Source organism: Pantherophis guttatus, chromosome 11 (assembly GCF_059756535.1).
Source record: "Pantherophis guttatus breed Tessera chromosome 11, ASM5975653v1, whole genome shotgun sequence".
Taxonomy (NCBI): Eukaryota; Metazoa; Chordata; class Lepidosauria; order Squamata; family Colubridae; genus Pantherophis; species Pantherophis guttatus.
Genome location: NC_142073.1, coordinates 957,644 through 971,907, shown reverse-complemented (window position 1 = coordinate 971,907; position 14,264 = coordinate 957,644). Strand labels below are relative to the sequence as shown.

Here is a 14,264-nt window from a genome sequence, read left to right as displayed (position 1 = left end):
TGGACTTCCTGGTTACAAAACCCTCCTTGACAATCCACAACTTGGAACCGGGGCCAATTCGGGGCAGAAACCCCCGGGGGCTCCCCTGGCTGGGCTTGCAGGCACCTTCCCTACCGCAAGTGGCTTGACTGTCCCAGCCTCTCTGCCCTGAGCTCCGCAGGGCCCCTTTCAGCCTAGCGTGCCCCATGAGGGGTCTTTTTCTGCCCACGCGTGCCTAGTGCCCCGAAGGGGAGCACGGAGCTCTCACAAGATCAATCTGTGCCGAAATGTCAAGCCAGAGAAGCCCAGGGCACAGGTCAGCTCAGTGCTGGCAAGAGAGGGAGGGCGAGCCCATGGCCAGCCTGTCTGCTGCATGGGGCCGGAGAAGGAAGGGGTACTGCCTTGGGGGAACTATACATACAAAGATCATTTTAATTAATTAATTTATTTCTTTACACATGACTGAAAGTGATGTTACAGTACATAAGTTATTTACAACTGTGCAGTAATGTGTTGCAAAATAAATTATCTAGAAGGCAGCAAAAAGTACATTGTTAATGTATATAAAACTGTACAGCTTTTAAGGGATACAATTTCTTTTTATATGAGTATTGGCTCTTGTAGTGTTTTATCTTTTTCTTTTTTCAAGTTATGGTCTCAGAAAGAGAAACAAAATGCCCAAGATTAAAGGAAAATATATATTTATATATATATATTTATATATATATATATATATAAACCACATGGATTTTACTCCACTTCAAAACAGAATTGCACAGTCCTTGTTCTGCGCCACTTACGTCTCTGGTCTCTGTGGGGAGGGGCCTCCCTCCCCAGGCTGGGTTGCTCAAAAGGTGCCCCACGTTGCCGGTCCGGTGGGGTGATTCTCTCCACCACCCCCAGAGTGCAGCTCGGTGCCTTCCCGATGCCCGGCTGTAACAAGAACCAAAGGGACTGCCTGTCTCTTCTACCCCCACCTCCCCACAAGCCCCCCCCCCACAGTTTAGCCCTGCAGGGTCTTGGAGGGATGATCCACCCACAGGCAAATGGAAGAATCAAAGCGCTCCAAACGGCAGAAATCATGAATGCGCCAAAGGCTGCGATGGCTGTGAGTCTTGGCGGCAGCTGCAGCTACCCCCCCGAGAGAGAGTGCCCTGGCAGACTCCTGGCACCCGTCAAGTCTCTCTTCCTTCCACCAGTCCTGGATCTGCCGCCATGCGTGGGCTGCTCCTGCCACAAAGGGTGGCGGGGAAGGAGCTGCGCCTCTCCTTCCACTGCTCCTGCAGCCCGGGGCGCTTGGGGCTCCGTGAAGAAAGTGCCACTTATAGTTTTGCCACAGATGTTCTGCTTCCTCCTCGTCTGACTAGGGATTCATCAGCAAGCGGTCGTGTCTCTGTGTGTGTGTGTGTGTCTGTGTGCATGTGTGTGTGTGAACACCTACACCCATCCTGGAGAGGGGAGTTAGGGGTGGGCACCCACCCATGCCAGTTTGCAGTGAAAATGTCCGCAGGCACGGTCCTGTCATGCTGGCAAAAGCACAAAGTCATCGTTCACGTCCACCATGGGCACGTAGAACGAGGGCACCTCGTTCACACAGAGCGACTTGTGCCCAGCAGGGTCCAGCTCCTGCACTTTCAGCTGCCACTCCATGCGCTGCACTGCGTTCAAGGCTGCGGCTTCGTGTTGCTGCCGCATCAGCAGGCACGTCTGGATGAGAAAAGAGGAGAGGGCCTTGAGTGCGCGAAGCGGAAGGCAGATCTGTCAGGCCCAGGGTGCTGAGAAGCTCCCCCCCCCTTTGTGGCCTCAGGGTCCCCCTTCCCCCAAAGGGGCGTCTATGGGCAGCCATGGGGAGAGGCCAAGCGGGACAGCTTCTCTTTTGGTTTTCTGACATCCCCCGGAGAAGCTCCATCTCAACTGGGACGGAGGCTGCTCCCGTGAGAAAAATGAATTAAGAGTGACATGTCACGAAGGCCAGAACTCCGTTTTATCAGTGGCTGCCTGAACCAACAGTTCAAGAGGTTTAGTCTAAAGATTAGAAGGATTTCCTGCCGTTCAAGAGAAGGTTGTGCTCTGACATTTAAAGGACTTTCAGAGATAGTACATTCTTGGGCCACCAGGATTGTTCTTAATTTTTGTTAGCTTTTGCTGTTGTTTGTTGCGCAAATGAGCTTCAACTTTTATTTTTAGAGAAAAGCAGATGGCTGTAAAAATACAGGGAGTCCTTGACTTACCACCATTTATTTAGCGATCGTTCAAAATTATGACGGTGCTGAAAAAGTGACTTACAACCTGCCCTCACAGTTACAACTACTGCAGTGTCCCCAGAGTCACGTGATCAGGATTTGGGTGCTTGGCAACTGGCGTGTATTTGGTTGCAGCCTCCTGGGTCACGTGATGCCTTTTGTGAGGTTCTGTGGGTTTGTATTTATACTGCTTTTATCAAAGGCTGCTGTGATCCACCTAGGATTATCATGGGGGGCCGTGTAAGTTTTTTCGTTGTTGTTTTGAATGAATGAATGAATGCTACATTGTTGATAAAGGTTTCTTACAAAACTCTGGATACACAAGGGGATTAGGCTATCCTGGGCTGGGATCAACTGATTCATTCCCAAGAAACAGAGAGGTTTGCAAATTTCCTATTATCAGAATGTAAATATTCACCGTCACTTACCACCTAGTTTTCTTTCTGCATGTTTTAAGAAAAGCAAGGAATGGAATGGAACAAGATCAAGTCAGAGCATGTGCTGTTTGTCATGGGTCTGCCTCTACGGAGCCCCCAGCAGAAAAGCGCCTCCCTGCCAGAGGGAAGGGCCACAGATTGGCTGAAGGAGATGAGCCCTTCCCGAGAGCCAGAAAAGCTGGTTCTGATTTTCATAGATTGTTAGTTTAAAAAAAAAATCACATCACAGAAACTGCTGGGCCAGAGGAATCTCTCCTAAGAATCAGGCACCCAGCTGAACAATGGAAATATTTGGAGGCGGAGGGGGGGTGGGGAATGAAGCAATTGGCGTCTCAGCAGCAGGACAGGAGCAGATCTGAGGAATGCAGCAGGCGCACCACGACCCATCCTCTCCCCCCAGAGTGGGCTTAAGGCAGAGCCGAGGCAGCCAATGACGCCACTTGCCCAGCCCTGCTGGCTTCCCTGCTCACCTTCATCCGGTCGTATTTATCATCCACATCCTGCAACCATGAGATAAACTGGCGAGCATTGAAACGATCTCTGACAGATTTGTTTTCATCTCCCTGAGAGATAAAGGACGAAGGTAAGCAACAGAAAGACAGACTTAAACGTTGGTTGTCTCTGTCTCTGTCTCTCTCACAGACTTTCCTACAGAAGAGTCTCAAATAGGCAAGTAAGGGACCTTTTATTTCCCTTAAGCCTCCACGTGGGCTCTGGGCTATGAGCATGCGACTCCAAGGGCCCTTTGCAAGAGACGTGCTCCCCCCCTCCAACCTTCCTGAGCTGAGACTCAGAGCCCAGCATTGTCTCTGTGGTAGAAAATAACACGGAATTCTTTGGGTATGGGCCAAATCAGGCCCAGGACGGGTGTGACAGACAACTAATAAATTCCCCCCTACCCGGCTTTGTGCTTGGGGGCCGATGCCTGCAATGCACCACTCAGCTTCCCACCGAAATGACAGCTTTACAGCCAGCAGGAAGAGCTGCTTCAAAGCGACTGGCCAGCAGGAGGCGCTGCTCTCCTTGTTCTGTGCAGCCGCAGCCACTTGGGCATCTCCTCTGCCGCAAAGCAAAGCAGGAGGCTCCCTCCGTCTGACTCGTCTGACTCATCCCTAAATCTCCAGCCTTTCCTTGCACAGAACTGAGGGAGGGGGGGAATGGGGGGGGTGGAAGGGAGGCAGGGAGACCTGCAGTCTGAGGTAGAGCCTGGCTCTGCACAGATCAGACGCAGCCCGGGATGGATTTCCTTCAGAAGCAAGATGATCAGCTGGGATGCTGTGAAGAAGGACCAAAGGGGAATTTGGGGGTCCCAGCAAAAGGGGACGGACGATGCAGCAGCTGCATGTCACTCTGACCCCTAAGCGCTCCTTTGGAAACCTCCTCACCCCAGCCACAGCCAAAAAAGGAGGGCAGGGTGTCCTGGCACACGGCCAGCGTACAAGTGGAAAAGTGAGAATTGCTGCACTAGCAAAAGCCTCTCATCCGCCTCCCCCCAAGGAAGAGCGCCCTGCTGGAAGGAGCCCACCTGGTTTTCGAGAGGCATGTTGTACACCTCTGAGTCCAGGAGCATCGTGCAGGCGCTGAAGGGCACGGCTTGATTCGCTATCGTCCTGGCTGCCCGGCAATGAACTCTCAAAATCTCCTGTTCACACGACACGATCAGCTTCTCCTGGGAAAGGAGGGCAGCATTACCAGGAGGCCACACACCCCCTGCACCCAACCCCACCGGGCCAGCCGTGGCAGTTACCCGTTCGATGCTATGCTGTAGTCGCAGCTTCCCCCGGACGGCTTCCTGCTGCTTGAACAGCTCCTTCAGGGGCTCGGCCAAGGACGGGGGCGGGGCAATCTGAAAGGCAGAGAAGGGGGGAAGGGTTGCCGGGTGGAGGTCTCGCCAGCCTTCCTTCGCCTGGCCAGATGGATGGACGGACGGACAGACGGACGCAGCTGTGCCTGGGGCAGCGGCAGAGAGGCCGTCTGTGCACAAAGCAGAGCCCAGAGTGGGAGGCAGACGCTGCTCACTCAACCTCCCTCCCTCCCTCCCAGGCAAACCCAACGCCTACCCACTGATGCCGCAGAGCACAGCACAACCGCTGGGAACACACAGCTTCCCCAGGGCTCAACCAGGGTCCGCTTCCCTGATTCCCAAGCAGGCTGTTCCTCACTTACATGCATCGTATCTGAACGCTGGTCTCCCCTCAACATCTTTGATCAGACACCCCTTCCCCCGTCTGAACTGCTCCCCTCCCCTCCCCTGCCCCCCTCCAGAGCGCCCCCCCCCCGGCTCACCCTCCACACCACTGCTGCAGGCGAAAGGAGAGCCATTTCCATTCGGCCCCCACCCAAAAGCAGGAGTGACTTTCCCAATTTCAAGCCTTCCTGAGCTACATGAAGGGGGCGGCCTTCCAGCAGGGGTCCCGGGGTGAAGGGACAGGAAGCAGGTGGAAGAGCTGCCTCTCCTGAATGCAAACTGGAAAGACTTTAGCTCTGCTCCCAACCTCTTCCTCCTCCTTCTCCTGTTCTTATCTCTCACTTTCTACATCAGAAAAAGCCAAAGTATAAAGAGTCAAATTTAGTGCCACTTGACAAATGGATTTCTACTGGCAGGTTCCCCTGATGAGGAACATGCCAAGAAAGATGGAAGCCGACCCAAGATTCTGCTCCTCCCTTTGCATGGCCAGGGGGCTGTTTGTAAAAATGGCTTTCCCACCGTCACACTGACACAAAGCCACAATAAGCTCAATCTGATGACAGCTGGGCTTGCTGTTATTTCTGGCAATGTGTCCAATATGGGTTTAGAATTTCCAGGCCCCGTTCTTCAAACTCACCGTTCCTAACTGGTGCAATACCTCCCTGTCCCTCCTGGGACTTTCAGGCAGTTGCTGCAGTCCAGCTCCTCCCCTTACTGGACTCAAGTTCCAGCAAGGCCTTGAGGGCATCAGGTCAAAATAACAATGGAGGCACCAGAAAACGGGGAACTGCTTCCACAAGGCTGCCATGGGTCTGGGCAGTGCAGTGGGGGGCACGTGGCCAGCAGGAAGAGCGAGGAAGAGGGACGGCCGTTGCCTCCCCTTGCAAAGCTGAGAAAGGCACAAAAGGGAAAGCGGCGGAGAGGACAGTTACTCACCACAGGGATGTGCAGCTTGCTCAAAGGCTTTCCATCCAGCAAATAGGAGCCGGTGTAGGTGACGTACTCGGCATAGCACTGGGGCGCTTGGGGGGTGATGTAGCAAAGGATTTTCCGCTTCTCCTCAATCTTCTTCCGGATCTGCAGGTACTCAAAGTAAGGGTTGGACCGGTCGCTGTGGTACGGCTCAATATCCTCCAGCTTGATGGTGTCAACGATGGCGGCCAAGGTCTGCTGGATCATCTCCCGGGTCTGCTGGGTGCTGGTGTTGATCTGCTGCTGGATCTGCTGGCTGGAGCGCTGGAACCGCCGCTTCCGCGGGTGCTGCGCCTGGGTGTCCTCCTCCTCAGCCACGCGTCCCTTGGCCCTGGTGGAAGGAGCGGAAGCGGGGGGGAACTCCTTTTCGGAAGCAGCTGCAGCCGCCGCATTCTGCTTGTTTTGATTGGCTAGCATTTGGGCTCGGTTTCTGGTGATCCGCTGTGGAATCTCTTCTATTTTGGGAGCCTTTGGGGGTTCGGGAATCGGCTTGGGGGCCAATTCTGCAGCTTCCAACTGGATGTTCCCTTGGGGAACCTCTGCCTGAGAAGAAGCAACCTGGCTGGTGCCCCTGGCGGCCTCTTGAGTTTCAGGGCTCTCCGTCCTGTCCGCTTGGCTGAAACAGCCTTGAGGAGCACCGTCGGATACGAGAGCAGCCGAGACGGCTTCCTCCCCACCGGCCTCCACCTCCTTGGGCTCCAACTGCCCCAGATCTGCTGGTGGTGCATCTTGAACATTCTGGGAGGCCTCTGCTTCTTCTCCAGTCTTCTGCTCTGGGGGGCTGCAGATATCCAACCCAGCTTTGGCAGAAGCCTCCTCTGGCTTCTTTTCATCCCCTTGCAGGTCGGGCTCCCCAGGCAGGACACTTTCTGGATTCAGACTCAGATCCTCCTGGTCCTTTGCAGACCCCAAAGGAACCTCGACGTCCAGCAGGGCTGCGGCGGTGGCTTCGGAAGGCGCAGCAGGGTGACTTTCTTCGCTGCCCTCCACCATTTCCACCTCTGGAACGTCTTTTACTTGGAGCGGCAACTCTGGCAGAGAGAACGGGCCCAGGTCCAAGTCGTCCTCCGAGTTTGCGAAGGGATCCGGCCACGTGATCGGTTCCTCTGGGTTTACAGGAGCGATGCTGCTGTTTTCTAAGAAATTCTCCACGGCATCTGCAACTTCCACTTGCGGCTCTGCTGGCGGCAAAGCCATGTCCGATGCATCTTCTGAGACAGGCTTGCAGGGACTGAAATAGGCATCCAACCTGGCCGGGGGATCCACACACGGAGCTGGTGGCTCTGCGGACACCATTTCGGGTGGGACCGTTTCTTCCGCCTCCTCTTTTGCTTTCTCGAGCCTTGGCTCCATCACGGAAAGGGGGTACGAGGGAGGGGAGCCGGGATACAGCGTCTCTGCAGGAATGAAGGGCACGGGTGCGCTGGGGAGTGCGATATCTAGAGGACAGAAAGGCTTTGGGGAATCAGGGTGATGCTGGGGAGACTTCAGAAGCAGCTCGGGCCCCACCGACCAGCTCACAGGATGTTCAGGAGGGTTGCCAATTAAATCGGGTGGCACTGGAGGAGGTTTCTTTGGTGTGGGCTCCCACTCTGCGCTGCTCTGCTCTGGCATGCCAGAGTCAAACTCGCTCTCCTCAATTGGGGGCAAGAAGCTGGTCTCCGGGGGCAGGATGGCAGCCGTCGCCTGTTGGTCCTCTGTAGCATCCAAAGGCATGTCCAGATCTTGAGGGAGGGCGCTTTCTACAGAAGGGGCGAGCAGCTCGTCTCTGTGAGACGGGGAGGACTTGGCTTGCAACCCAGAAAATACACTTTCAGGGGACTGGACAACGTTGCTAACAGTTCCGGATGTGCAATGCAGCGCCTCCACTTTGGGCGATGGGACTCCATAGTCTGGCGAATAATATTCTGGAGATAAACACGGGAACTTCTCAGTAGGCACAGAAGGAAGAGGCAGCTTCTCCTCCATCAAGGGTTGGACCGGAGAATCGTAATTAGATGTGGCTGGGACACTCTGCTGTCTAAAAAATTTATCTCCAACACTGAATTCTTCTTCTGGTGCCCTTCTAATATCCACAGAGATCGACCGATGGAGATTGGTGGAGGGGATGAGCCTTGTTGGGGTCTGACCTGGGTTCTCAGAAAATCCACTTGAAGGATTTGAGTATCTGTCGAAGAAAGATGGAGAACAAGCATTCATGGACATAGTGGAGATGGGGAGGGAATGCTGAGAGTCGGCACAGTCGAACATCAGATCTGGGTAATCTTCATTGCTGCAAGATGGAGTCCGTGGTGTCTGCATCACTTCTTCGTAGCTTGGGCATGAAACAACCGAGGCTGGGGTGGGAACGCCCGTCGGCCTGTGCTGATCTGGCCTGGGAGAAGCAGGTAAGTTTTCCTTCAGTTGGGGGCCAGCTATCCAGTCCTTGGAATCCACCCCCAAAGCAGGCTGGGCCTTGATCTCGGGAGATGCTATGGGAGCTAGTGGGCCAAGGTCCTTGAGTTTTTTGTCTTTTAACTGAGATTCAAGAGCTGGCGGTTTCTTGGTAGTCAAATCCAGACTCTTCTTGCGCATCTCCTCGTTGGCTTTGACTTTGTCTTTTAATTTGGGATCTCCGGATCTATGCCTCATCTTTTCCATTTGTTTCATTCTCTCTTTGTGCCTTTTGTGGCGCTCTTCAATCTCAATATCTTTTTGGCTCAGCATCCTCTCAAAGCTGGTCATCATCAGGTCCCCATCTCCCAAAAGTTTTTCCCGGGGCCTGACATCTTTTTTACCACCCTCTTTGGATAAGACAATTTTATCATTTCCGTTGCTCATCTTAAGACAGTCGGCTTTCTCCTTTTCCTGGTTTTCTTTCAGCCTTTCCTTTGCTTTGAGGTCATTCAGCTTGGAGGGCTCTTCCTTAGATTTGTCCTTGAGACAGATCACTTGAGAGGCCTCCTTGTCTTTGGCAAACTTCTGCTCCTCCTTATGGTGCTTAAACAGTCCATCCAGATGTTTGTCTCTGTGCTTCTCCCTTTCGTCTTTCCACTTCTCTTTGTGCCTGTCTCTCTTTTTCTTCTCTTTGGCTGCACTGAAGGCGTTGGAACTGCAAGTTTTTTCTTTTTCAATTTTCTTAGGAAGTTCTCTTTCGGATTCATTCCTGTCCTTTTTTTCAGAAAACAAGTACTCCGTGCTTTTGTCCACTTCTTCTTCAGCCTCGGCTTTTGTGCTGTAGGCACCGCCAAAACCATCCCCATCCAGGGCAAAATCTTTTTCGTACTGGGTGGCTTCCTTCTTGCTGCTGGAGTCCTTCAGTTCATCTGTTTTGTCTTTTTTCTCTGCTTTTTCTTTCTTTGCTTTCTCTTTTTCGTGACTCTTCTTTGACGAAGAGGAAGAGTGTCGGTGCCTCTCCTTCTCCTTGAGTTTCTCCGCCAGGCAAGGTAGAGGCAGCGACTCCTTGAGCCTCTCCTCAGAGGGGTCTGCAAGCGAAAGGCCGGAGGCCTCAAAGAGACTGCTGAGCACGGGGTCCTGTGTCCGGTCGGTGAAGCTGTCAGAGGAGATCTCGCTGATCTTGTCGTTGGAGTCGTCTCGGTATTCATTGAGGGCTTCTTCCTCCAACTTCTCCAGCAAGCTCTTCTCTGCCTCCCCACTCTTAGAAGAACGCTTCTCCTTGGTGTACTCTTTGTCCAGCTTTTCCTTGTGTCTACTTTTAGCCTTCTCTTCTCCCGCATGTTTCTTTTCTGCCTTTTCGAGGAGTTTCTGTTTAGTCCTCCTTTCCTGGCCAGAGTCCACCGAGACTCGCTCTTTCCGGTCTTTGTCTTTCTTCTCCTTGTGTTTCTCGAGAGAGCTTTTGTCTTTTTTCTCCTTCCCTCCCTCCGACAGCCCTTTCTCCTTTTTTCTCTCTTTGGAGTCCTTATCTTTTGGTTTCTCCACAGAGTGGGGCTGCCGGTCCGAAGAATATTTCCGATGCTTGTCGGGGACATAAAGGTCTCTCTCAGCCACGGCACTGTCCTCTTGGTCTTGCAGACTGTCCTGCAGCCGGTGCATTTCGTTTACCAGGCTGTCCCCCAGCTTAAACCCAGTCAGAGGGTAGTCGTCCTTTTCGTCCTCGCTTTCATCAGTGAAAATGTCGAGGATGTTATACCAGCTCCGCTCTCTCGCTTTTTTCTCCTCCTTTTTCTCATGGAAGTCCTCCCGATCCCCAGAGAAGATCTTCTCCTTCTTGTCTTTCGCCTGATCTAAGGAAGTCTTCCTCTCTTTGTCTTTGCTGTGTGGGTCTCTGTATTTCTCCTTGGTGTCCTTTTTCTCTTTAAAGCTTTTCTCCAGTTCTTTGTCCTTTTGGTTCTTTTCGGATGGCGTCTTCTCATTTCTCTCCCTATCGTCCATTTTGGATTTTTCTTTGTACTTCTCTGTTTTAGATTTTTCTTTCTTGTCCTTCTCTGGCGCATCCTTTTTCTCCTTTCCTGAGTGATGCCTTTCCCAGGTTTCCGTATTTTTTCCGCTGAATTCGGGGTCAGGTTTTTCTTTGAAAAATGCTTCACAGCCATAACCTTTAAATTCATCCCTGTAGGAGTCTTCTTGTTTAATTTTAACCTCTTTTCTATCTTTAGAGCTATCAGGCAATTCCCTTCTTTCTCTAATTTCGCTGCCGTCCTTTTCTTTTCTCTCTTTAAAACTTTCAGCAGAATCTTTTCTTTTCTTTTCAGGCAGATAATTGGGAATATTTTTATGTTTCTCAGTTTGGTCCTTCTTCTTCTCAGAATTCCGCTCAGTGTATTCTCTTTCTTTCTTTTTAAGAAATGTGTCTTTTTCATTACGCTTTTCACCATAGTCTCTTTTGTCTTTTGTTTTACTTTCGCGTTTCTTGTCTTTTATTTCCTCCTTTACTGTTTCAATTATTAATTTTGCCACACTGTCATTTTTTATTTCTCTGTAGTCTGTCCCTGGTGAATCCCAGCTATCTTCTCCTTTGAAATCAAAAGAGGAATCAGATGACAAATCTGAAAACCATCGATCTTGCTGGTCATCCGAAATGCTGAACTTTGTATCTTCATTTTCCAAAAATTGGTTTTTATTACTAAAGTCTTCAAATGGTGCTTCTTCCCGGTAACTTTTGTCTTTTTTGCATTTTTCTTTCTCTTCTTTCACTGGCCTTTCTTTCTCAATTCTGCTTGGTTTTTCTTCCTTTGGTTCGCTTTTCTTCTCGGCTTTGAACTGCTTGTCCTTGGACTTCTTCTTCCTTTCCTCCTTGTGTGTTCGAGGCTTCTCCTCTTTGGGAGATTTCTCCTTTGTTGGCTTCTCCCTCTCCAGCCGGCTGGTCTTTTCTTCCCTGAAGGGTTTGCTGATGTCTTTACTCGCCTCCTTCACTTTTTTCAAGGATTTCTCCTCTTTAGAATTTTTCCCAGCTTCCTCTTTAATCAACCACTCCTTCTCTTCAGATTTAGTTCTCAGAAATTTGTCCTCTTTCTTGAAGTGCTCCCTCTCATGCTTTAGTGCTTTGAGCTTGTTTTCAACAGGGCTTTCAGTCTCTATCATCAAAGCCTTTTCGGATTTCTGCTTAGAGTCCTCATAATCAAAAGAAAAAGCTTTGATTATTTTAATGTCTTGACTAGCAGGACACTGGCCTCTCTCCTTGTTTTTGTGTTTGTGTTTCGTTTTATGCTTTTTTACAACCTTGCCCTCCTTGTCCAGCTTTGGAATAGCTCCATCGATGTTGCCATGGAATGAATTCTTCTTATCCACCACCACCACTGCAGCCCCGTGCTGAGCTCGCTTCTTGGGCTCCTGTTTCTTCCTCACAGGCTTCAAGGACTCCAGGCTCGAGTCCTCGGACGTATAATCCGACTCGCTGGTCAACCTGGTCCTTGTGGAATCGGATAAGGAGCTGACATCCGACCAGGCTGGGGAAGAAACAGTTTTCCAATTGTCGGTCCGCCAATGCTTGGAGTGTTGATCTGTGAGGGCCGAGTTATGCTTTTGGGAGGCCAGACTGCCGTGGGAAGAGGCAGAGGAAGCCGAGAGGGAATTGAAGAGGGAGGACTCCTTCAGCACCAGCCGGGAGTCCTTTACGCAGGTAGGGGGGCTTTGTACAGAGTCTCGGTCATCTTCCTCGCTCTCCAGGTTTTCACTCTCAGATTCAGAGGAACAAAACTTGTCATTTTTTTTGCCAAACCGAACTTCTTTGCCTTTGGTCTCCTTCTTGCGTTTCTTCTTCACCTTGTTTTTCTCTTTCTGCTGTTTGGCGCTGGGGGGTTCTCGAGCCTTGTTGCTGGCAGGGCTGGGGTGGGTGGTCATTCGCAATTTCTCCCCCCCTCCCACCGCCAAGGCGCCATCTTCTTCATCAGACGTATCGGAAAGGATGCGATGAGCTGCTTTCTTTGGTGCGATTGTGCTGTTTTTAGTGTAGGTTTTCACTTCCATTTTGGGAATGGAAATGAAATTATTGGCTTTAGTCTCTTTCCTGTAATCCTTCTTCAGCAGATGCTTGTCATCGACTGGGGGGACCCTGTCCTGCTCATCGTCCTCGTCAAACTCATATTCGTCTTTCACGGGTGTGACGGCTTTCGGGGCCTCCTGGTTCTTCCCCTTGTGCTTCAGGCCCTTCTCAAACTCCGAGTCCGTGTTGTTGCCATCGATGGAGCTGGAGGGCGCAAACGACGGAGCGTCTTCTTCCTCCGAAGTCTCTGCAAAAGCAAGAGCACCAAGGCAGGTGAAGGACGGCCCCTACGGACACCTGCGCTTAGCAGCGTTCTCCACAGAAACCTGCTCACAATACCTGAGTGGACAATCTATCTTCCGTGTGCAAAGCATAGCTGGGGCTGCTCTACCTATTCGGAGGTCTGAGAGGTCCTCTGGGGTAAAAGGCCAAAGCTGCACAGGGACTCAATGGCTGGCATCCCTTTGGTGCATCTGGGCAGAAAGGGTGCAAATCTAGTGAGAGCTGTTGCTGGGGACAACATCCATTTCTTTCAAAAGGGGGTCTGTCTTTCCAGCAGCTGCAGTGCCAATCCAGGATTAGAGATGCAGTGCAGACTCCCTCAAGGAACCCCCAGGCACAGCGTCTGCAGCAGACAGAGAGGCCTCCATCCCTGGGGCTTCGCTTCCATAGCTGCCAACGCCGGAGTGCTGCCACTTAATATTTATAGGGGCTTCTAAAAGGATTCCAAGCGTATTTATCTCAGTAATCACTACAATGCTTTTGTAAGTGGGACAGCTATCATCCCTTTGCTGCAGACTCTTAACTCCTGGCATGAGGAGAATTTGGGAAGAGGCATTCTGGGTTCTTTGGGGAGATCACAGTCGGACCAAACTTTTTCCATTCTCTGGGCCACTAGTCACCCTTGGAAATTATTCTGTAAGTCTGCAAAGCTTCTTTCGCTCAGAAAGCTCACTATTCTAAACCACAGTGCAACACAGTTTTCACTGCATGCAGCTCTAAGTGAATATGGAGACATGCTAGCCACTCTGCCCCCAGATTCTCTCTGCATCCCCCCTTTCCAAGAACAGGTGAGTGTTTTATTCAACCGAGGCCATGATTGTTAAACCTTCCCTCTATCTGCATCCTGATGTTGCTGTGTGGTTTGCAAAAGGAAGCAGCAAATGGCTGGGAGGGTGCCGTCTACAGAAGTGCAGGAATGGCACCGTCTTGGCAGGGATGAAATTGGCCGCTTAGAGGAAGGATACTAATTCAAGGTCTCTTATTCCATTATTGCTCCAACTTCATACATAAAATGCCAGTACTGCTTCTGTACAGAGCAGAAAGACAGGTAAGAAACAAAACACCAAGCTGTACTCTCAATGTAACTGGTCCTGATCCAGCCTTCGTCACTGTATGGGGCCCTCCTTCTTATAATTGCTAAGAATTCTGGGAATTGTAGTTGCAGTTCATTTAAAAGCCCTCAAGGTAGGGAAGGCCACCCTAAAGAAAGGCGGCTCAATATCATGACTGCTGGGCAAAGAGACGGAACTACCTTTCTTCTCAATTCTATGAGGAACTACAAAGCCCAGATTCCACATGGATGCAGATTCTTCCCGTGGAGCCTTTCAAGGGCTGGTTCCCCAAGGATTGGCTGTGGCAACCACAGGGGAACAGCATCAAGGCCAATCTCTCCAGGGCAGCGATGGTGATCCGGAGACACTTGTGTCAAAGCCGAGATGGCAGAATGTTTTGAATGGCACACAAAGCCCCTAAGAGCTCAGCCATGACTGAACCGGGGCCAAGGCCATGGAAGGGGAGGACGGAAGACTCCTGGGCATTACGCAGACAGCCTGGGGGCTCTTTTCACACCCCGGGATCAACAGCAAACAGACACTAGTCCTGAGGGCAATACTGGTCAGTGGAGGCCGAACAATGTTTCAATCAATCACACAGGTTCTGTTATATTCCACCAAACCACAATCCTTCTCCATATCTATTTATATCCCTGCATCCCACACAGATGTAATGGATTTTCACCCCAC

General features: G+C 51.2%; 1 protein-coding gene across 2 annotated transcripts in view; it reads right to left on the bottom strand.

The window, feature by feature from the left end:
* Positions 1 to 987: 987 nt before the first annotated feature.
* The window catches only part of ANKRD11 (ankyrin repeat domain 11), a 118,850-nt gene continuing 105,573 nt past the window's right edge, over positions 988 to 14,264 (bottom strand). For both annotated transcript variants that reach the window (XM_034426630.3, XM_087877084.1), the window contains 5 exons: positions 5,784 to 12,487; positions 4,407 to 4,505; positions 4,185 to 4,328; positions 3,130 to 3,222; positions 988 to 1,686 (listed from right to left, as the gene is read on the bottom strand). In XM_034426630.3, coding sequence (XP_034282521.1) covers positions 1,501 to 1,686; positions 3,130 to 3,222; positions 4,185 to 4,328; positions 4,407 to 4,505; positions 5,784 to 12,487 — 7,226 coding nt within the window. In that variant the 3' untranslated portion in view covers positions 988 to 1,500. The remainder of the gene's footprint in view (positions 1,687 to 3,129; positions 3,223 to 4,184; positions 4,329 to 4,406; positions 4,506 to 5,783; positions 12,488 to 14,264) is intronic.